The sequence below is a fragment of the Aplidium turbinatum genome, chromosome 15, assembly GCF_918807975.1.
Source record: "Aplidium turbinatum chromosome 15, kaAplTurb1.1, whole genome shotgun sequence".
NCBI classification, from domain to species: Eukaryota; Metazoa; Chordata; class Ascidiacea; order Aplousobranchia; family Polyclinidae; genus Aplidium; species Aplidium turbinatum.
In genome coordinates this window covers 12,361,692-12,384,394 of record NC_137486.1, presented here as the reverse complement: position 1 = coordinate 12,384,394, position 22,703 = coordinate 12,361,692, and the positions used below count along the sequence as shown (strand labels likewise).

The 22,703-nt window shown below is 38.7% G+C and overlaps 2 protein-coding genes and 1 long non-coding RNA gene across 3 annotated transcripts; 2 read left to right on the top strand and 1 right to left on the bottom strand.

Annotated features, from left to right (window-relative positions):
* Positions 1-9,511: 9,511 nt before the first annotated feature.
* On the top strand, positions 9,512-16,643 carry LOC145784803 (uncharacterized). Its single transcript, XM_082596647.1, has 7 exons — positions 9,512-9,952; positions 10,300-10,523; positions 11,103-11,292; positions 11,624-11,912; positions 11,999-12,187; positions 16,071-16,166; positions 16,501-16,643. The coding sequence occupies exons 1-7, from the start codon at positions 9,565-9,567 to the stop codon at positions 16,511-16,513; spliced, it is 1,389 nt and encodes a 462-aa protein (XP_082452773.1). The 5' UTR covers positions 9,512-9,564; the 3' UTR covers positions 16,514-16,643.
* LOC145784654 (uncharacterized) lies at positions 12,789-14,225 on the top strand. Its single transcript, XM_082596520.1, has 3 exons — positions 12,789-13,264; positions 13,740-13,859; positions 14,181-14,225. The coding sequence occupies exons 1-3, from the start codon at positions 13,127-13,129 to the stop codon at positions 14,223-14,225; spliced, it is 303 nt and encodes a 100-aa protein (XP_082452646.1). The 5' UTR covers positions 12,789-13,126.
* Positions 16,644-18,267: 1,624 nt separating the features above from the next.
* LOC145784090 (uncharacterized) lies at positions 18,268-19,459 on the bottom strand. The gene is made up of 3 exons (XR_014290977.1): positions 19,366-19,459; positions 18,824-18,956; positions 18,268-18,418 (listed from the first exon to the last, which is right to left on the bottom strand). It is a non-coding gene; the product is annotated as an uncharacterized LOC145784090 (long non-coding RNA).
* Between the last annotated feature and the right edge of the window lie 3,244 nt (positions 19,460-22,703).

Below are 22,703 nucleotides of genomic sequence, written 5' to 3'. Positions count from 1 at the left end.
CAACCCAATGTCTTCGCTGATGGCAAAGTCATATTTTCAGTCTGAAAGTCAATGTCACGAATCAAAGGTGAAAGCATCTCATTATCTAAATTTGACAAGACAATCATAGCCTCCTTGTTAGCACTCCACTTACCCAGTTTAAACCCACGGCTATTAAACAAAGCAATTGATTCATGAGTGATTTGCTGAGCTTCCTCTAAGCTATCAGCCGAAAATATAAAATCATCCATGTACATATTATTTGCAATATTGCAGAGAGTCAATTCACCAGCACTGCTGGGATTCTGCTCGATCATTTTCTTTATAGCCAAGCAAGCGATATACGGGCTACTCTTTATTCCCCAAGGGTGTACACAAAAACGAAATGGTACCATCCTACCATTTTCAAGGTCATCATCTTCAAACCACAATATACGAAACAAATCCCTTTGCGACTCAGGTAATTCTATTTGAAAGAAGCATTTAGTCACATCAGCCATGAGACCAAATCTACCAAGCCGAAATCTAGCCAAGACATCTACCAGAGGGTTTAACAAGTCAGGACCCGAAAACATTACATCATTAACACAAGTTCCTCGAAATTCAGACTTGCCATCGTAAACAATGCGCTTTTTTAATTGTGACGTAACAAAGTATGGTAAATACCATTCAAATCCCTTGACATTTCCTGCTTCACCAGTACGCTCAATATAGCCATTTGATTTAAGATCTTTCATGGTGTCAGTAAGGAAATCAAGAAGTTCAGGTTGTTTTAAAGCTTTCTTTCTTAAAGCAGCAGCTCTATCTGACGCCAACACAAAATTGTTAGGTAGATCAATATCTTCCTTCAACGGAACAGGTATCTCAAATCGACCATCTTTCAACTCAATATTCGGTTCAACAAGTTCTCTAGCCAACTTATCATTGCGAGACAATTCACAGGTTTCATTTTGCAACGTCAAATCCTGAATGACTTTATTCAGGTCTGCTATTTCCATATCACGAGACTCAATTTTACGCTGAAAGCCAGAGATGACATCCGACTCTGAAGACGTCTGCACTCTGCACACTTTAGCAACGCTTTCATCTAAGGGTGACTTACCACCACAAGCCAACCAACCGAGAGGAGTGAGCAAAGCATGTGGTTCACTACGATTTTCACCAACACGCTCTTCTTTTGCACACATCAAATAAGCGTTGTCGTTGCCAATCAGTACATCTACAGTACTACAATCATTCAAATGAAACATATTCACGTCATGAAAATGACGGAAACCATTTAAATCTTGTTTATGCGGTAAAGTTTTAACATCGTCAGCCCAAGCTGGGTTAACCACCAAAGTTATATCACAAAACAGTTCATCTGTCTCTAACGACTGGATGTTGAGTTTGACAAGGTCAGCACAAGTAGCTTTCTGACCAGCCAGGGTATCCATTTTAAACGACGCTTTATCGTACGGTTTAAGATCAAGTTCACACACCAAATCACTCGAAACAAACGTCAACTGCGAACCAGGATCATGCTGACAATACACCAACTTCGATTTGCCAGTCATTGGATTCAAAACACGAGCAGCAGTAACGCGGTTAAAGGCTGCTTTAACATTTCCAATCTTAACATTACGCACAGGAACTCTGGCACGAGCATCATCTTTCCCAACCGAATCCAGAGAATCACGTGACGTCACATAAAAATCATGCAGAAGAAAATAGTGTTTCCTATCGTTGTTAGGCCCACACTTACGACAGTTATTTGCATGAACGCAATCCCTAACCATATGCTGGCGCAAACAATTCAAGCATTTGCCAGCTTTCACAATGACATCTCTCCGATCTTTAGGTGTCAAGCGCAAAAATTCTTTACAATTAGACAAAAAATGATATTCAACTTGACCACGTGACGAACAACAAATACATGCCGGTAGGTTTTTACGTTTGGCTTCACCACCGCGCGGTGCGCCAACAACAGTCGAGTACTGCGAACTCCCTGACATCACATCATCATGGGGTTTTACAGACGTCTGCCTAACCGGACATGAAGGCAATTTTCCTTTGCCAAACTTTTTAAATTGCTGCGACTCACCAGAATCGCCCATTAGCATAATGCTAAAATCAGTCGACTTACGCGTTTCCTCCCGTACTACAAATTCAAACAAACTCTGAAAGGTAGGCTCATCAGTGCCACCATACTGATCACCTAAAAAGTCAAGATAACGCTGCTTAGCGTCAAACGGGAGTCGCTTAGCCAAATCCAAAACAAAACGTCCTTCTAATTTATCACGCTGACCATAAGCTTGCGCGTAAAGCAAACACTGCGATAATTCATCTTTAAACTCTTTCAGATCACTGGAAGAGGTCGAAGTCAATTTGCTACCATAGCGATACTTTCTAATTTCCGGTTCTGCAAAAAGACCTCCACGAACCCCAAAACGCTGGGACAAGCGAGCTAACGACATTTCTATCCCGTCTTCCTCTGACAAGCCAGGGGTGTCAGAAACCAAATTAGCAATCGTTTGCGCAGCTGTCCTAACACAAGCTGCTTGTAACAAAGTCAAACGAGTCCCCTTAAAGGGCGAAGCTGCCATTAAGGCCGTAACACGATTTTTAAAGAAGATAAATGGCATATTATTACCATCGTAACCAATCAAGGCCGCCTTATCGAAAAACGTCCTACTATTTTGGTATTCAAAAAAGCAATCCTGCTGTTGAGAACTCGATTTAGCGGGAGAAGACAAGCTATATCCCTTGAGGGGCTGAGTGGGCTCAGTCACATGCACAGCCCGATCACGATCCTCACACACGTTAAAATCAGTAGACGCGATACGCCTCTCACAACCACCCAAATTACGTGTAGCTGGGCGATCAAAACCTAGCGGCGCAGAAAACTGTAAAGGGGGCAAAGCATTACTACTAATGGCGGCCCCGTGACCTGTACGCTCTGGGGGAGGAGTTCGGTTGTAATTCGCAGACCTTGGCTCTACAGCATTCGGAAGACCCTTAGCCGCGGCCCCGAGACCTCCTGAAACAGCTGGAAAACGTGTGGATTGCCCTGGTCCACTCACAGGTTGAACGGGCGTTTGGAAAAGGTTATGTAAATTAAACTGCGATTGATGTTCATTTCTGGAATGCCTAGAAGAGCTCTTCTTAGAGCTACGCCGGGAGCCCGCCTCTGATCGATATTCAGCTAAAACTACCTCTTTTCGTTGTTCAGCCCTCAACTGAGCGTCTTTGAGTGCGAACTCAGCAGCTCTCGCTTCGGCTCTCGCGGCGGCCTCTGCAGCTCTCGCAGCAGCCTCAGCTCGTATGGCCTCAGCTCTCGCTTCGGCCTCAGCTTGTATCTGGAGCTCCTCTCGTTTTAACTGTAGGTTAATTTGTGTAACTATCCGTGACGAGCTCTCAAACATCCTAGTGCTTACGTTTGAGGCGCTATCCTCAGGATGTATGTCAGCATCCAACCTATCTGACAACTCACTTTCTTTTTGTTCGAAGTTATGTTTTAAAGAGTTAAATTCGGGATCTACCCTATCACGAAGTTCTGCCAAGATTGCAGAGTTAAAGATTTTAGTCAAAAGAGCATGGAAATGCCGTAATTCCTCTTCTAAAGTAGATAACTTAGATCTAAAAATTAACAGTTCCTGCTTATCACTCAAAGAACCTAGGGCCACAGAAAGTTCCCCAATTTGAGTCAAAATATCCCGTCTAAGATGCCGGGCCTCTCGAACTGACTTAGCCTCATCGTTATTGGGTCCCTCCCCAGAATGGCCTGCCCGACCGCAAAGAACATCATCAGGCTTAAACTCAGTCGAGTCTACGGCGGTCGAGTCCTTGTCGCCACCGACTGTAGACATATTAAATGTTGGGGCTAAATTAACAATTAAAAAAATTAAGTTACACAAACACACAAAATTATTAGGCTACAGTAGTTATAAAAAACTTAACTGCAAAGACCGTAAAAATACAAAAAAGAATTTAAATGCACGATACCGTAGCTGTACGAGTATGAAGTCCTAAAGTCCACAAAACTTGCTTGGATTCTTCCACTTGAATCTACAAGCACAGATGGATTGTCTTTTAATCTTCTTTCTTGCCAATGAATGTCAAAGTTATTTTTCTTCTGTACCAAACTGAGAAGAATTGTCTTTACTTTTCTTTGCTTCTGTAAGAGTGTAGACTACCAACCAACAAATCTTCTTTTATTATTTCTTGTACTTCTAAGTAGTTCTTCTGCACTAGCTGACAACAAACACGTCGTTTATTTTTATGCCTTCAAGTGCTTCTTGGCCTACCAGCTAACAAAAATCGTCGTTTATTTTTCTTGCTTTAATTTCTTCTTGACCTACCAACTGACAAGAACTCGTCTTTTATTTTTTATGGTCACAGCGGTAAACCATAATTCTTCGTGGGAAAATTGTAACATAAAGTTCCCGGATCCGTTTGTCTGTACGTAATGACCGAAAAATAAACACACCTTCGAAACGTCTATTCAAAGTGTATTCCAGTAAAATTAGCCGCGGCTATCGAAATGACTGGTGCAACGCCGTACACCTCTAAAACTGTCACTACGATACAGATTACTTGGATAAAAGACGGAGAGTTTGTCCAGCTAGCAAGCACCAAATAAACCAGTTAAATGTGCGACCAACTTCCAACACACGACTTCAAGAATGAATCAGAAAAATTTGTGATAACTCAAAGGCACGCCAGCAGTTCGTGACGCAGCATTTCATGTCCAAACAGGTCTCAAACTGAAACAGGTTTAAACCGGTCTGACACGAGTCTTACGGACGATGGTGCAATTTTGGCTCATGTTTTAGGAATTTCCATGACGTAATATTCAGTAGACCCGAACGGTTTCTACATGACGTTTGACCAGGCGAACAACCGTCTGTAACACAACTCTTCAAGCAACAATTTTAAAATGACGAGAATAGATTGCAATATTTCAAACGCACGTAAGCAGCTTCTGTGACGTAATAATGATAAGCATTATGAAGCTATTCAAACACCTGTTGAATTTGGCTTACACCATATCTCGTAATTCAAGATTTAACGATTATGTAATGTTTCACAGGTGTGACCATAGACTTTACATACGTAGACGGGAAACTTGGCTTTTTTCGTGCTTCATCTCCGTTCCAGTCACGCTTCAGTGGTCCTAACTGACTTCTCTCAGAAACCACCCTCATTCTGGCAGAATAATTTTTCCGCTTTCCGCCTAAAAAAGTCATCCGTGAATAAGTGCGAGGTATACAATGCGACCCGAGGTACTTTCGACAAATCTCAAATAAAACTATAATCCGCAACATATGCCACTTAAATTTTACATGCATCGGATTCAGTATTGAATTACCTTTCCAGGGGTGTGCACCAATAGGTGGGAATTTGGTAGGAACTCCCAGCAGAACGGTTCAAAGATTGAGGATATATTTACGATAGACATTAAAATAATACAATTTTTGCATAATTGACACCTCTCCAATAAACCTCAAATAAAACTATAATCCGCAACATATGCCACTTAAATTTTACATGCATCGGATTCAGTATTGATTTGCCTTTCCAGGGGTGTTCACCAATAGGTGGGCATTTGGTAGGAACTCCCAGCAGAACGGTCCGAAGATGGAGGATATATTGACGATAATCAAGAGAATAATGCAATTTTTGCATAATTGACACCTCTCCAATAAACCTCAAATAAAACTATAATCCGCAACATATGCCACTTAAATTTTACATGCATCGGATTCAGTATTGAATTACCTTTCCAGGGGTGTGCACCAATAGGTGGGCATTTGGTAGGAACTCCCAGCAGAACGGTTCAAAGATTGAGGATATATTGACGATAGACATTCAAATAATACGATTTTTGCATAATTGACACCTCTCCAATAAACCTCAAATAAAACTATAATCCGCAACATATGCCACTTAAATTTTACATGCATCGGATTCAGTATTGATTTGCCTTTCCAGGGGTGTGCACCAATAGGTGGGAATTTGGTAGGAACTCCCAGCAGAACGGTCCAAAGATGGAGGATATATTGACGATAAACAAGAGAATAATGCAATTTTTGCATAATTGACACCTTTTGATTGATTGATTGAATCTTTATCCTCGGACTGGGAAAGCTTCTTGCAGAGCTTAATCCTGGCAGTTTCGCATACTTGTAGAGGCTTCGCATCACTGACGCAGGCCCGGTCACCGAGATTGACAGAGTGAAGTTTCCGATTGTTGAAGTCTTGTTGCCGGGGAACTATTCCATCCATTAGATGCCGCTGAATGGAGAGCAGTCCTTAACGTGCGTTGCTCAAGCGCACACCCCGAGAGTCGAACCAGCGCCGCTTGATCTCAAATAATCTCAATAAACCTCAAATAAAACTATAATCCGCAACATATGCCACTTAAATTTTACATGTATCGGATTCAGTATTGAATTCCCTTTCCAGGGGTGTGCACCAATAGGTGGCATTTGGTAGGAACTCCCAGCAGAACGGTTCAAAGATTGAGGATATATTGACGATAGACATTAAAATAATACGATTTTTGCATAATTGACACCTCTCCAATAAACCTCAAATAAAACTATAATCCGCAACATATGCCACTTAAATTTTACATGCATCGGATTCAGTATTGAATTCCCTTTCCAGTGGTGTGCACCAATAGGTGGGCATTTGGTAGGAACTCCCAGCAGAACGGTCCGAAGATGGAGGATGTATTTACGATAATCAAGAGAATAATGCAATTTTTGCATAAATGACACCTCTCTAATAAAGCTCAAATTAAACTATAATCCGCAACATATGCCCCTGGAAAGGTAATTCAATACTGAATCCGATGCATGTAAAATTTAAGTGGCATGTGTTGCGGATTATAGTTTTATTTGAGGTTTATTGGAGAGGTGTCAAATATGCAATAATCGCATTATTTTATAGTCTATCGTAAATATATCCTCAATCTTTGAACCGTTCTGCTGGGAGTTCCTACCAAATGCCCACTTATTGGTGCACACCCCTGGAAAGGTAATTCAATACTGAATCCGATGCATGTAAAATTTAAGTGGCATATGTTGCGGATTATAGTTTTATTTGAGCTTTATTAGAGAGGTGTCAATTATGCAAAAATTGCATTATTCTCTTGATTATCGTCAATATATCCTCAATCTTTGAACCGTTCTGCTGGGAGTTCCTACCAAATGCCCACCTATTGGTGCACACCCCTGGAAAGGTAATTCAATACTGAATCCGATGCATGTAAAATTTAAGTGGCATATGTTGCGGATTATAGTTTTACTTGAGGTTTATTGGAGAGGTGTCAATTATGCAAAAATCGTATTATTTTAATGTCTATCGTCAATATATCCTCAATCTTTGAACCGTTCTGCTGGGAGTTCCTACCAAATGCCCACCTATTGGTGCACACCCCTGGAAAGATAATTCAATACTGAATCCGATGCATGTAAAATTTAAGTGGCATATGTTGCGGATTATAGATTATAGTTTTATTTGAGGTTTATTGGAGAGGTGTCAATTATGCAAAAATTGCATTATTCTCTTGATTATCGTCAATGTATCCTCCATCTTTGAACCGTTCTGCTGGGAGTTCCTACCAAATGCCCACCTATTGGTGCACACCCCTGGAAAGGCAAATCAATACTGAATCCGATGCATGTAAAATTTAAGTGGCATATGTTGCGGATTATAGTTTAATTTGAGCTTTATTGGAGAGGTGTCAATTATGCAAAAATTGCATTATTTTCATGATTATCGTCAATATATCTTCCATCTTTAAACCGTTCTGCTGAAAGTTCCTACCAAATGCCCACCTATTGGTGCACACCCCTGGAAAGGGAATTCAATACTGAATCCGATGCATGTAAAATTTAAATGGCATATGTTGCGGATTATAGTTTTATTTGAGGTTTATTGGAGAGGTGTCAATTATGCAAAAATCGTATTATTTTAATGTCTATCGTAAATATATCCTCAATCTTTGAACCGTTCTGCTGGGAGTTCCTACCAAATGCCCACCTATTGGTGCACACCCCTGGAAAGGGAATTCAATACTGAATCCGATGCATGTAAAATTTAAGTGGCATATGTTGCGGATTATAGTTTTATTTGAGTTTTATTAGAGAGGTGTAAATTATGCAAAAATTGCATTATTCTCTTGATTATCGTCAATATATCCTCCATCTTTGAACCGTTCTGCTGGGAGTTCCTACCAAATACCCACCTATTGGTGCACACCCCTGGAAAGATAATTCAATACTGAATCCGATGCATGTAAAATTTAAGTGGCATATGTTGCAGATTATAGTTTTATTTGAGCTTTATTAGAGAGGTGTCAATTATGCAAAAATTGCATTATTCTCTTGATTATCGTCAGTATATCCTCAATCTTTGAACCGTTCTGCTGGGAGTTCCTACCAAATGCCCACCTATTGGTGCACACCCCTGGAAAGGTAATTCAATACTGAATCCGATACATGTAAAATTTAAGTGGCATATGTTGCGGATTATAGTTTTATTTGAGCTTTATTAGAGAGGTGTCAATTATGCAAAAATTGCAGTATTCTCTTGATTATCGTCAATATATCCTCAATCTTTGGACCGTTCTGCTGGGAGTTCCTACCAAATGCCCACCTATTGGTGCACACCCCTGGAAAGGGAATTCAATACTGAATCCGATGCATGTAAAATTTAAGTGGCATATGTTGCGGATTATAGTTTTATTTGAGCTTTATTAGAGAGGTGTCAATTATGCAAAAATTGCATTATTCTCTTGATTATCGTCAATATATCCTCCATCTTTGAACCGTTCTGCTGGGAGTTCCTACCAAATGCCCACCTATTGGTGCACACCCCTGGAAAGGTAATTCAATACTGAATCCGATGCATGTAAAATTTAAGTAGCATATGTTGCCGATTATAGTTTTATTTGAGCTTTATTAGAGAGGTGTCAATTATGCAAAAATTGCAGTATTCTCTTGATTATCGTAAATATATCCTCAATCTTTGAACCGTTCTGCTGGGAGTTCCTACCAAATGCCCACCTATTGGTGCACACCTCTGGAAAGGTAATTCAATACTGAATCCGATGCATGTAAAATTTAAGTGGCATATGTTGCGGATTATAGTTTTATTTGAGCTTTATTAGAGAGGTGTAAATTATGCAAAAATTGCAGTATTCTCTTGATTATCGTCAATATATCCTCCATCTTTGAACCGTTCTGCTGGGAGTTCCTACCAAATGCCCACCTATTGGTGCACACCCCTGGAAAGGTAATTCAATACTAAATCCGATGCATGTAAAATTTAAGTGGCATATGTTGCGGATTATAGTTTTATTGGAGATTTGTCGAAAGTACCTCGGGTCGCATTGTATACCTCGCACTTATTCACGGATGACTTTTTTAGGCGGAAAGCGGAGAAATTATTCTGCCAGAATGACGGTGGTTCTCAGAACTCTATGCTCAGAAGGTTGCGAGATTGCCGCATTTGCCTGCAGCATATTAAAGTGAACTCTATTGCAGAAAATTAGCGGTTGGTTTAATGGAATGATGCTTGTGTACGGTAATTGAGATGTCCAGTGAGACCTTATATTATTATTATCATATTATAGACCTAGCTAACAGTTGCATTATAAGCATTTCAGCAAGGTATGTAGGCCCAAATCAAGTTACGGTACTTAGTGGTATAACATTATATAATTCCATGGCTCCAAGTTTCTGTTGTGTTCCTGGATGTTCTACCAGGTATAAAAAGGGACACTATGTTTACATTAAGCAAGTGAAAAGTTTAATGTTTTTGAAGAAAGACACTGATGAATATCAACATCAAGAATTGCTTAATCGTTTGGTATTATCATATCGAAATCCAAATGCAAAAGAAGATAACATAAAGTCTCAAATTCATCGTGGGCAATGTGGAATTTGCGAGAAGCATTTCAAAACTTGTGATTTCATCTTGAGTAAGTTTTGTTGAATTTCATCATTGATTGCTGGCATCAGTTGAAAAATCGGTAGGTTTACAGACAGTAGGCCTATCGGTATGTTTAATATTCATATTGCGTTAGGTGACTTAGGCCTGTACCAGTATATGGTTTTTACTAATGTCCAATATGTTGCTCTGCAACATTAACAGTCTTAATCAACTTTATTAAAGGTACCGATAAGCTAAGCCTACTTAGTACTGGGAGGGTAGCATGATGATGCAGTGTAGACTCAGCGACTGCCTTGAATTGTATCACATAATATGTTGCATACAACAATCTTACTTTTATAGGTTTGAAGTGTTGTCTTTACTTATTTCTTTTAGCTCCAAATGGAAAGAAACGTATCAAAGTAGGTGCAATTCCTACGGAGTGTTTGCCAGAAAAATCTGTGCCAAAACGGAATACACAGCCAAGACGAGAAATAGTAAAACATCCTTTACCAACACCAGTAGTGCATCACGATTTCAACAGCATTTGTGCATCTGTTAAAAAACAATGTTGGGAAAAATCTTTATCTGACTGGAACTTTACAGTCTCTGATTCCCAAGTAAGCAAAATATTTTTATCATAATGGAGATTGAGTGTGTGTTGTGATATGATGTTGAATAAATTATGTATACCTACCACGACTAATTAACTTTCATAGTTTCTTCATGAGCAATCTTGTACAACTTACTGCATTAGGTTAGTTTGTAAATTTAGCTTATTGTTTGATCTCTTGTTATGGGTAAACCAAAGTTTGTGATCTACTTCGTCATTTTGTTATCTTGCGTCGATTGTGTGCACCATATCATGTTAAGATGTTTAGGGTATCAGTTGCTTTATTTTACACTTGTAGATATAGAAATATGCTAAATTAGGCAAACTGAATTGTCCAAAAATGTTTCAGCAATTGATACGTTCTTAAGAGTTTTGACCATGGTAAATGTTGTTTGAGTGTAGGCTACTGTGTATGCACATGGATTGGCATATACGTTAAATGCAGTACTACTATAGTTGGAGTTTGTGGTAAAAAAAGATAACCAAAAACTTAGGGGAAAAGATATGTTCAAACCTTCAGTTTTCCAACAATTTTTTTAAAGTTAGTCTGTCAGCCAGCATTAACTTTAATGCAACTTTATTTTAGATTGTTGCTCGCTATAAAACTGATGTTTCTTCCATATTGGAGTTAGTTATTACAGCCAATTTTTCATACAAGTTGTTTTATCATGGATTTAAATGTTCGATTGCTGCAGTTGACATGCCAGATATCCGCACTTGCACAATCAAGACTTTTTTACAAAGAGTGTTATCTCTTCTTTCTCACTTATGTTCAGGTTTGTTTGCTGCAACCTGCAATACTGTACAAATTACTAATTGTGTTTTTATTCAATGTGTATCATTTCTCAAGGTTGTTAATGAAAATTACTTTCTAGTTTACAGTTCTTACCTTGTCTGTGTTTGCATAGAGGGTCACCACAGTTGCATTACTATGGCGTTTTTATGACATTGTTAGGCCTATGTGAAATTGCAGAAAGGCTTGAGTATTTACCGGTTGTAAGCATAATGTGAGCCTGAAATTCTAGACCAGTTAAGCGTAAGCGAACCTAACCTAGCTAAATTAATATACTTGTAAATGTACTGCTAAAGTTACTTTTTTTTTGGAAGGATTTTCTTTCAACTTCAAAAATGCTATCCGCCATGTGATTTCAACTCGAGAGTGTGATGATTCTTTACTTCAAACTGATGTTTACCGTTCACCTTCATGTCCTGTCATCATTGTGGGTTCTGATGGTGATATTTGCAAACATTGCAAATTTTGCATTTCGATGAATGCAAAATTGCAACGTCAAAGAGAAGCTTATAATTTTCAAATTGGCAAGTTACCTTTACAAAAATTTTCCACACGGGCAACAAAGAGTCGACTTCTGCAGACAGCTAGGAAACAAAAATCAGAGTGAGTTTAGTTTGTGTGATGATTTTGTTCTACTTTTTAAAGTATCAACAGCATAACATCTTTGTAAAACGAATATACATGTTTAGAATTGCAAGAATAAAACGAAAGTTATCCAGAAAGGAAGATATTGTTGCATTGGATTCTCCAATTGCTTCAGATATTCATCAGCTTATGGAACGAAATTCTGACTCGTTTTATTCCCTGTTTTATCGGGAACAATTGAAAATGCAAAAACAACGTAAAAACGGACTACGATTTCATCCAGATATCATCAGGTAATTGTTAACACTTCACCAATAGTGCAAACGAAGCAATTAAATTGTAAATTAAACATTCTTAACATACATGATGCATGAAATAAAACTGGAAATTGAGTTACCCCGTTCAGTTTTCAAGGTTACTTTAAAGTGCTACTGCACGATGACTTTGACCGCACTTTATCTGAAAGAGCATGTTTCAATCTATAAATACCAATCTCGCCCTTACTTTTTAAGGCTATAATTATCTCAATAAAAATTATCAAAACTATGGTTTTCCACGCGCTTGTATTTTTGGCCACGTTCCGCCTGCATTGCGCAACACGCAGATTATGACGTCAGTTGGAGTCAGTCAGATCGAAGCGACAACTGGTTTTACAAGTCTTTTACTAGTTTTAGTTTAGCTAGTTGTGTTTGTCCTAGACCTAGAGGAAGGAAGTTTTTTTTCGCTGCTTCGATCTTGTTGCACGTGCTTTTTATGTGAAGACAGGTAGTATAGGCTCTTTGCAATCTCGAGTTTGAAAAAAATAAGCCAGGTCTGTTGACTTATCTATTGAAATTGTTGGTGAAGGGACAGACCAAAGCTGTCATAGGCCATGCAAGGTAAGGTATGGTACATCTTAACCAATGTTATGTGACATTCTTGTAAGCTTCAAGTCTTTAGTTCAAATATATAAAACTTTTAAAACAAAACATTTCTCTTGCAACTTCGTTTCTTAGATTATTGTAGTTCTGAGCCAAACATTTAAAATGGTGAAAATTTGCTCTATCTATCACACAAAATTTGTTTCTGGTGCAAAGGTGACATTTTTTGCCTTCCCTAACGATTAACGTTTGCGAATTAACTGGTGCAAGTTTGCTCATCAAGTCCGCAAATGGAATGGACCCTTCCCTACCAGTGTTATCTGCTCAAATCACTTTCTTGAGCAGGATTTTGAAAATTATTTTGAAGTTAATATGGGATTTTGCAAACGTTACATTCTGAAGAAATCTGCTGTTCCCACCATAAAATGTACTTCTGCTACCGGTACGTCTGATGCTACTGCATCTAAGCTGGATAGAGATCATCGAATGCAAAAGCGGACAATAGTGAAGGTTTGTAGTTACACAATAGAAGCTATAGGCTGCATATCCTATGTAATGTTTTTAGGCCTACTTGTTTTAAATTTTATGAACATACAATGTGCCATCTGCTCAAAACAATTAAGTAGTTATGTAATACCGGTACCACTGTTATAGTCTAATTACAACAGATCACAACCTTGCAAAACAGCAAGGTTGCAAAACTTACTGTGTTGCTTACGGTACTTACTTTGACATAACACCTTTTATCTCTCAATTGGGATTAACAACTTTTGGCTCAGAATATATGGCTTAGCAATTTTTTATACAAATTTGATGTCCAGATTGTTTTCTTTCCTAACTTTTACAGAATGCAGCTAGTGGGATTCATAATCTGATCATAATTCAATGTTGCCCAAACTACAATTGTGCTACCCAGGTCTTCATATGTGTTCAGGAGGTGTGTGAGACATACAGTAATCTGATATTAACTGTCAATGTTTTGTAGGCCATGAATGATGAAATGGGTGCGGGTTCGACCAAGAAAAGTAAAACCACTGCATCTCAACAAGCTGTGACGACTGCTGCTGAAGATTCCATTGACGTTGCTATGCATGATGAGATGACAGTTTGTAGCCTTGCATTGTTGTATTGATGAACCAACATAATTAATATAGGCTACAGGTTCAATCTAATGTGCTGCTTGTATTCTGTTACGGGTGATGTCCTCCTCTTTTATCTCTGGTGGTGGCCGAGGGGTTTATCGTTCTATCATATTTCTTTCTTTTTTTGTAAATTACCCAGTAGTCAAAATCACCGCATAATGCTGTTGCATTAATCTCTTATGTACAATTCAAGTGCATCTAATACTGGCATGGTACCAATTTCAAAACGTTATAATCTTCAATGGTTGTTAATAAAGCAAAGTGTACTTTACAATACATATTAGGTATTGGAGGTTGCGGAATGCGGATGTCGACAAACAAATGGTTAACTGCGAGTTTTCAAGTGAGTCATTTGGATGTTTCCACCCGGTGTGAAACAGCATCTTTCCAATCCAAAGCTTGTCAGGTTTCATTAAAACAGGAGCAGACTACAAAGCGATCTGTTGGTGAGTCACCTACCAATAAGTGCTTATCTGCTATCTTTTTTTTAAAGTTTGATTGATTCTGCAGTCAATGTTAAAATGTTTCTTTTTGCTTATTTACAACTACTCATAACAGTCTATTGTGCCACTACTACAGCATTAGTTCTCAACAGGTACCCAAACGTGGTTTGGACGAAATACCGTGGGCACGAACACTGAAACAATGTTGCTTTCCAGTCTGGTTAAGCCAGTTGCATCTTCTACCCCACTTAAAAATAGAGATGCATCTGCTCATTCTTCATTTTTCTATCTGTCATCTGAATATGAACTATCCGAGAAGTCGTGGGACACAACAATTGAAGGGCAGCAATATTTGAAATAAAATAGTCAAAAAGATTGGTGGAGTATTGTAGAGTTACCTTAGTAGTGTAACAATTGCATGTTATAACCGGCATATCTAGTATGCTCTTAAAACATATCCATTTGCATATGGGTGGAACCAGTATATGAAGTACAGTATATTCCTTCATTGCCTTGTAGGCTATTAGGTTTACATTTCTATTGACATCTCTTTTTCTTATGAGTGCGTTCACTTGAGCTTGTTTACTGTTCATTGTTCAACAGCCTTTCAAGAGCTGGTTGCGTAATTGTTCCATTCATTATTAAACGACTTGCTGTTACATTTCCCAGGCAATTCAGGCTGGTCGCCTATAGGCAGGTGCTGGAGTGGCTGTTAGATGGAGAAGTTCTGGGCAAGTCCAACAGAGTCGTGCTGCCATCCTGCATTGTGTCATTTATCCGCAGAAAGTATCCCAGTGACGATGGAGACTATGCTGGGTTCCAAAGACCAGTGTTAACATTTTAGTCTTGGTTTAACCTGGTTTATTGCAACCGTTTCGTTTATTTTTAGATTTGGTGTTTTTTGGTTTGGTTTGTTTTCGATTTGTGTGTCGTAATGTGATTTGTCATCAGTATTGTATGTTGGTTTATCCTTTTACTTTATTTCTGCTTCAATTTGGCTTATTCTAGTCTTTTTTTAGCTTCATCTAGATTATTTTTATAGAACGGAGATGTCAACACCGCCGAAGACAGTCCCAATGAATGCTAAAGCGTTATCGCATGATAGTCGACTGTACTATGTCCTGCAATACCGTACAATACAACATATTTTCGATATAACCAAGTTTGGCTGTTGTAATCTACGAAACTAGCCTTCGGCGATGGGCTTCGCAAACCACTCCTGGCACACAAGCATGAACAACTAAATTTGTATAATGCTGGCTGAAAGATGCGTCTTCACTATGGATGCCTTATAAATTTGCGCATTCAGTAGCAACCAAGCCTATCTCGGCTAGTTTGGTCTCGACTCCAACTGACGTCATATCGCTAGGTGGCGTTGACGAGTTTGCTACTTCCAGGTAGCGTGAGAGAGAAGCGCTAGAGAGCGTGAGAAATGGGTCGGTTTCTCGACTGTGGGCCTCAATTGTAAGGAAGTGAGTTATTCAACAGGTTCCAGATGTCTTGGCAATGGATTCTAGCCTATGTTAATTCAATCGTGCAGTTGCACTTTAATAACCCAGCTTCACTCACTATCTATAACTCTACTTACAAAGTTGAAAAATTCTTTGCTGAACGTATAACAATTAACGAACCTCAGGTTGATTAAGCAGATATGCATGGTTAATGAAAAATGTAGTTTGCAGGTGATAAAATTTTACGCTTTTTGAATGTGTTGCTTTTTTCTTTTTTTAGATTTGCTTTAAATTTAGCAATGAAAAGCGCTTCTTGTTATGATGAATTAAGACGAATTTTGATTTTACCTTCACGTCGCACTTTGATTGATTATCGGTAAGTATTAACGGAGCTAGATGATGTAAAAAGATAAAAATAGAGTTTATGGTACTGCAGTTACTTTCTTGTTTTTTCCTGTTCAAATGATATCGAAATTTTTTATTTTGAATGCAAGCTTGTGGAAAGATTTGAGTGTTGTAGTCTCATTATTTGCCCTTGCGGTGGATACTTTTTTCATTACAGCCGATATGAGACAAGAGTTTTCTTTTTGTTGTTTATACCAGTCTTGCGATGGCTGAATCTGCAGTTGGTAATTTTTTTTTGTAACCGTATTGGTTCATATGACACAATGGCAATACTCTCTCATACGGAAACGTATATTTGATTTCAGAAAGGCGAATTAGCTCGAAATCGCTTGTCAGCCCGCCACATTCGATTGACAAGCTATTCCAAAATGAGTGTGAAGTTGGCAGCTCAAACATTATCTGCTTCTGTTGCTACGGCCATGAAGAACTTTTTCCCAATTGAAAAAAGGGAAGAAATGAAAGAGACTGCAGATTTTGTTTCAATGATGGACTCGTGGTTCGACTACATGAATACTCGACCAGGCAAGGGGAAAAGAAGTGTTCGAGTTTACAGGTATTTTCTATTTTCGTCGCCATTGTCAAATGTATTGTACAGATTTTAGGTGTGTGTGAGACAGAGAGGAAGACACCTAGCTATATCCAAGTCATATGATTTATTGTGTAGGTTTTGCGGACGGTCGCTGGTAAAGCAGTTTTCAAAAATTTTCTAACGCAGTTTGCAAATTTTGTAAAAACAACAAGCTGGTATGCTGGCGATTCCGACAAGAATTGAAACACAATTTTTCCGATAATACTTTCTTCAGCTCCCGTTCACCGATACCGCTAACAGACGCCCAGCACACTCCATATTCATAGTTTTCAATTTTTTCAGCGATATCCATGATGACCGTCATAGTTGGTTGGAAAACATCTTCATTCCGCGATTAGAGCAGTGGAGAGAAGCTAACATGCAGAAGTTTGGAAGAAGCTCATTAGAAAAATCTTTTTTATCAAAACAAACGTTTGATGGCTTACGCTTGGCCACAAAGAGCATGGTCGAGCTTGTCCGTTATCTTCTGCGTCGTGGTTTTGGGTGCGTAGCAACAAGGCGAATATCTCAAGACAGCCTCGAAGCCTACTTTGGTCACCAAAGAGCGTTGGGGAGAAGGCACCAAAATCCCAATATTCATGAGTTTGGATACCGAAACAACACCATTGTGTTAAAGCGCGAATTACATCACGGTTGTGCAATTGGTCAACCTATCAAGAAACGCCGGAAAGAGTAGTGGTCCATTTATAAATTTGCTTGTGACTGCCTAGTGTTTTATGATAATGTTAATGTTGAGTTTCTGCGAATGAATTATTATTGGTTGATATTCTTTTTGGAAAAAAAAGCAACAACAAATAACTGGAAATACTTGTATTCAATAAGCGAAAAGAAAGCAATTCGTCCTCTACTTTAGTGTAAGGTCATAAGAGAAATAACACATGACTTAAAAAGGCAAGCCGAATAACAGATGAAATACAACAATCACAGCCAGCAAATAAGAATACGGCACAGAACACAAATAGAAAAAAACGAATCACTTACGGTACAGAGTTCAATAGCAAGTTACAGCTTTTTCAAAGAGTTGCGAAGAGACTTACTGTTCTTTGCTGTGGCATTTTCTGCTAATGACTTAGCAAAACGATGGCCCCTAATTTTAAAAAATAAGCGAGCAATTCTATGGACGCACGAGACGCATGGCCTGGTATCTTCAAGATCCATATGTACGCACATTTGTTGTATATGTGCTTGGACATGTGGCGATGCCAGACACTCGTTCATAATATTTAAATTGATACCAGCGAACGACTTGCTCTTTCGAAAGGCTTTTTCCAAAGCAATCAATATGCGAAGAAGGAGGTCAGTTATTTCGAGCAGTGAAGAATCCGAACTTTTTTTAACGCACCTTTGCAAAAAAAAATTTTCTGTTTCCTTGTTCCAAGATTTGCGTAGCAGATTTTTTATTATATAACCTCCAATATACTTCACTGTTTTTTTATCCTCGTCACTGATAACAATGTCTGATGTCTGAAGATTGCTGGCAGTAGCTTCATTCTTCCGTTCGCAAAAAATTATTGGAATGACATCTAAACATTTTAGGACCTCACCTATCGAAAGACCAGTTTCGCAGGACAACCGCTTAGCATCTTGAGAAAATAGCCGTATCAAACGCCCTTCATCACGACTTTTCAAAAACTCTGAAAAAGAAAGCACAACCATCTCAATGTTAGCTATATCTGTAAAACAGGAATACATTTTACTTTATCAAAAATCAGCCGACCAAAAGCCTTACTCTTACCGCTCTTACAAAAAGTAACAATATTTCTTTTATCATGCACATTGCACACTCTCTAAGGGGGCTGAACTGAATTAAAATCTCGGTAGTAGGACTATTTGACAAGATCAAACTTCAAATGAAATCGGAAACTTGAATGTGGAAACTCCCAAGCAGGTCTGGATCAAATGGTCCTATGCATAACGCCTCCGCCATTTTCCCGTAAATGGAGGATAAAGATGAAGAATTAAAAAAAAAACATGCAACATTCTTCACTAGTTGGTTGTTCTTAAATCGATTGTTGTCATAAAATTAGCCTACAACTTACCGTCGTAAATGGAAGTCATGACTTCAACAGCTTTTGGAGTAATGTCGGAAGACTTCTTTGCCAATCCTGATGCAACTGCTAGGCACGATCCACGTTGAATTACAGTATTTCCGACAAAGCATTCGAGTGGTATCTGGTTGGTGTATACCGATGTATTAAGACTTAAACTTAAAGCTTTGTAATCAAAGTCACAACATACTATCTCATAACTTTTGAATCATGCAGCTTATTGGCGGAAGTCGGTATGAGCGGCAAAAGTCTGGGTCGCAGACCTTTACACAGCTCCAAACCTAAGAATCATTGGCTCCAAAATAGGCAGTTGTAAAGAGAACCACAACAAACAGTCTCTGTTTAAGTAGATTAACATGTTAAACCATAGATTTTAGACAGACTATATCAACGACAGAGTTGAAGTATTACCAGTAAAAGTTCCGCTGAAATATTTTACTGTCCGAAGCACGGTCTCCATTCACAGTCCCTAATTGAATTGAATTACTATATTAAGTTATATTATTAATATAGAGACTGTGCTCCATTATTACCTCCACGTGTATTTCCCAATCTTCATCCGAAAGGAACAGTTTTCACCAGACACTGCCATTGCTTTTCCTGTATAAGCAATAAGCTTCCGCTTCCAGAAGTTTGAAATTGTAAGAAAGTGTCATTTTCTGTTTTGCCAATGGAAAGCCAGTTAGATTCAGTCATGCGTGGCAAGGCAGACACATGATTTTAACGTCGCTTTGGTTTGTTGCATTAAAATCGCTTTTTTCTTTTTTCGCAGTTTCCCGTCTACGTATGTAAAGTCTATGGTGTGACAATAGTGATGCAATCTATGCTTATTTCTAGCAACAGTCCATGACGTAAGACGTCAGGTGCAGTAGACAACGGTTCTATGTGACGTTTTTTATGTGACGTTTTTTATGTTGTTCTATGTGACGTTTTTTTATGTGACCTTTTCCTTTTGTTGGTTTTGTTACTGTATTTCTTTTTTACAATATCATTTCTTTTGCGTTCTGACAAAGAAAAATAAATTGAATTGAATTGTTTGATTTAAAAATTGTCCGTCACACGTAGTACGTAATGTCTCCTATGATGTCACTGTACTAAATAGCCTGTAATAATTTGACACAGTCCCCACATCACTCGGTCACGCCCCCAAGCAGTCAAAAGCCTCTAGTCTACAAGAATGCGAAACTGACAGAAATAACGTATCAAGGCTTTGTCAGTCCAAAGATAAAGATTCACAACCAAGCCGACGACAGAGAAATGATCTTCAGCCGCAACCTACCCTTTGTAAGTTAAAATAATACGATTAGGTAGGCATAGTGGAAGTAGGTCAATTAGAAGTAGGTTATATTTCACTGTTCTTACCATTAGTATGCACAAAATTAATAGGTAGCCTACTCGTTGTGTTGATAAACGCAGTGGCGGCTCGTGGTATTTATAGCAGGGGGTGCTGCAACCGGAGGTAGCCTATACGTGAAAGAGCGAGCGCCAAAGGCGCGATGCCAAGGGGTCTAGGGACAAGACCCCCATAAAATTTGACCTTATTTTAGTGGTATTTCATGAATTCTGAGGCTATTTTAGCACTCAATTTCCTGATGTTCAACACGTTTAAATAGGCTGTTTTAGCATGTGACCTTTGGCCTTAACTTATTGTCGTACCGGTAAGTTAACAATGAACCTAGGTAAAATTTAATTTAACAACAATAATGAAAACCTAGTCTAAGCTTTATCTTTTCGTGCAGAAAGTAAAGCACATTAGTCTAACCATGTAACAGCATCAGTCGCAGCCACCTAATATCGTGCTTGAAAACAACAGTATTTGCAACAGTAGCTGGCCTTACCACGTGACCAGCAACTGCAAAATTTGCAGTTCGAAATTGTGGGATTTGAAGCAACCTCAGCCAAAATATGACGTCACAATTTCTCTTTGTTCTTCTTTTATAAGATCGCAACTGCAGGGCTTGCAGTTCAGAGCTGCCAAATACAAAACTTAAAAAATCATAATATTTTTTAAAATCCAGAAATTATGAAACTTCTAGTCAGTAGGATCTATAGAAAAAATGAAAAAAAAACGTGAAATTAATAAAAAAAATAAAATTCTGAAATGTGCAGGGGGTGCTGCAGTTCTGCAGTTTCTATAGACGAGCCGCCACTGGATAAACGTGTGAAGAATCAGCATCGAAGTAATTCGTACTTGCCTCTAAATTTGTGAAATCATTTTTCCGTTTTAAAATGCATCTGGCAACTTTGCAAAAGCTTTTCTTTCACCAAGACTACGAGAACGAGACCTTACGCAGAGCAGAGAAGTAGCAGGGCCAGGGTATGTAGTGACTAGGCTTGGCCGTGTGTGTTTTGCACTTTAGCGTAGTTCTCAGATACACCGTCAATAAACAAAGCCGTATTCTACTATATTTTGTGTAAATAAACTTTTTTTGGTGCTTTCTTGTTACTGCAAGTTAAGGTTGAATTGATTACAGCCCTCGAAATTAGCTTCCATCTACGACGGCAAAAACATTGCCGTCGCCAAATCAACAAACCTTGGATTGCGGCGGCAATTGCCGTATGCTTTAATCAAACGAAATTTTATGCGCTTCTTATTCATCGTGTGTCACACGGCGGTAGCCCAGAGCATCACGCATGCTAGTTTATGCGCTGACAATGCTCTTGTGAACTGTAAAAAGTTTACAACCTTATAAATACTGGCTTAATTGTTACGCAAAAGTTATTCTTTCATCGAATGCTTATTTTTGACCGGTGTTGTTGCGAATATAAAAAGTGGTACAAAATTGGATAAATGGTTCTTCGGCAATAAAGAAAAGTAATGCTTCCGATCATATGGCATCGCGCGTTCATGAACGGGCAGTTTTGCGTCTTCAAGTATTCCAGTGACGACGCGACAACCTCATCCTCCGATGATTCCGATTCTGAGTAGTTCTTTATCCAACAGACTTTGTGTTGCTCGCAGTATCCTAATTGTGTCGAAATTATGTTAGTGTACTGTATACGTAAATCGAGGCAATCTTCTCGCAGGGAGCTATTGATTTGTAATCGGTACCTGATTGAGCAATTAACGTTATTTCATGATTATTTAACGTCGCTAGACGTAGAATTAATGTAAACAAACGTAAATTTCTTATTGGGCATTGTTGTTACGCGATATAACTCGCCGGGAAAATTAAATCGATTAGTGCTGACTCGAACGTTGAATCAACCCAAAATTAACTTACTTTACCCCCCCAATGAGTTATAACGTGAATCACTGTAACAGCGTGCGTATCGCTTCATCGCTACTTTTGGTATTATTACATCACAACAAATCAAACAGTGCGGTCGTGATAGATTATAGGATTATATTTTTCTCTTCTCGTTTTACATGTTTTGGTACAATTTTTTCATAATAAACGTTCACAGCAATTGCCGAGGCAATTGCATCTTTTGCCGTTTGGCCTCGTCAACGTTTTTGCGAAGTAAAAATATGCTAATTTCGAAGACTGTGTAAGTGTTCACAGCAAGTAAAATAGTCTGAAGTGAGGTCTTGGTGTGATGCTTCTGCTGATATAAACTCACGCTGCGAGTAAATCAAACAGGAAGAAATTTTGAACAATTTTTGTCCGAATTAAATGCTCATTTTGCGACGGCATTTTTATTGCCGTAGCAGAATGGCCATTATAACGTTTGCGACGGCATTTACCACGGCATTTGCCGTGTGCCGCCGCTAATTTCGAGGACTGGATTATAAATCATCAGGTAAAGACAGACTGACTGGCGGTATCAGCTGATATTTGGGCTACAGACTAATAGACAAAGATGTACGTATACGCCGCCTACTTGTGGCGTAGAATTTTTGTTTGCGCTAACGCTTGCGGCCACATTT

What these genes read in the sequence shown, in the direction of transcription:
- LOC145784654 (XM_082596520.1), top strand. Translation starts at nt 13,127, where the DNA reads ATGGGATTTTGCAAACGTTACATTCTGAAGAAATCTGCTGTTCCCACC. An exon ending in AAAAGCGGACAATAGTGAAG is followed by an intron (nt 13,265 to 13,739) that starts GTTTGTAGTTAC and finishes AATGTTTTGTAG; the next exon opens with GCCATGAATGATGAAATGGG. An exon ending in CTATGCATGATGAGATGACA is followed by an intron (nt 13,860 to 14,180) that starts GTTTGTAGCCTT and finishes AATACATATTAG; the next exon opens with GTATTGGAGGTTGCGGAATG.
- LOC145784803 (XM_082596647.1), top strand. Translation starts at nt 9,565, where the DNA reads ATGTCCAGTGAGACCTTATATTATTATTATCATATTATAGACCTAGCT. An exon ending in AACTTGTGATTTCATCTTGA is followed by an intron (nt 9,953 to 10,299) that starts GTAAGTTTTGTT and finishes TATTTCTTTTAG; the next exon opens with CTCCAAATGGAAAGAAACGT. An exon ending in TTACAGTCTCTGATTCCCAA is followed by an intron (nt 10,524 to 11,102) that starts GTAAGCAAAATA and finishes ACTTTATTTTAG; the next exon opens with ATTGTTGCTCGCTATAAAAC.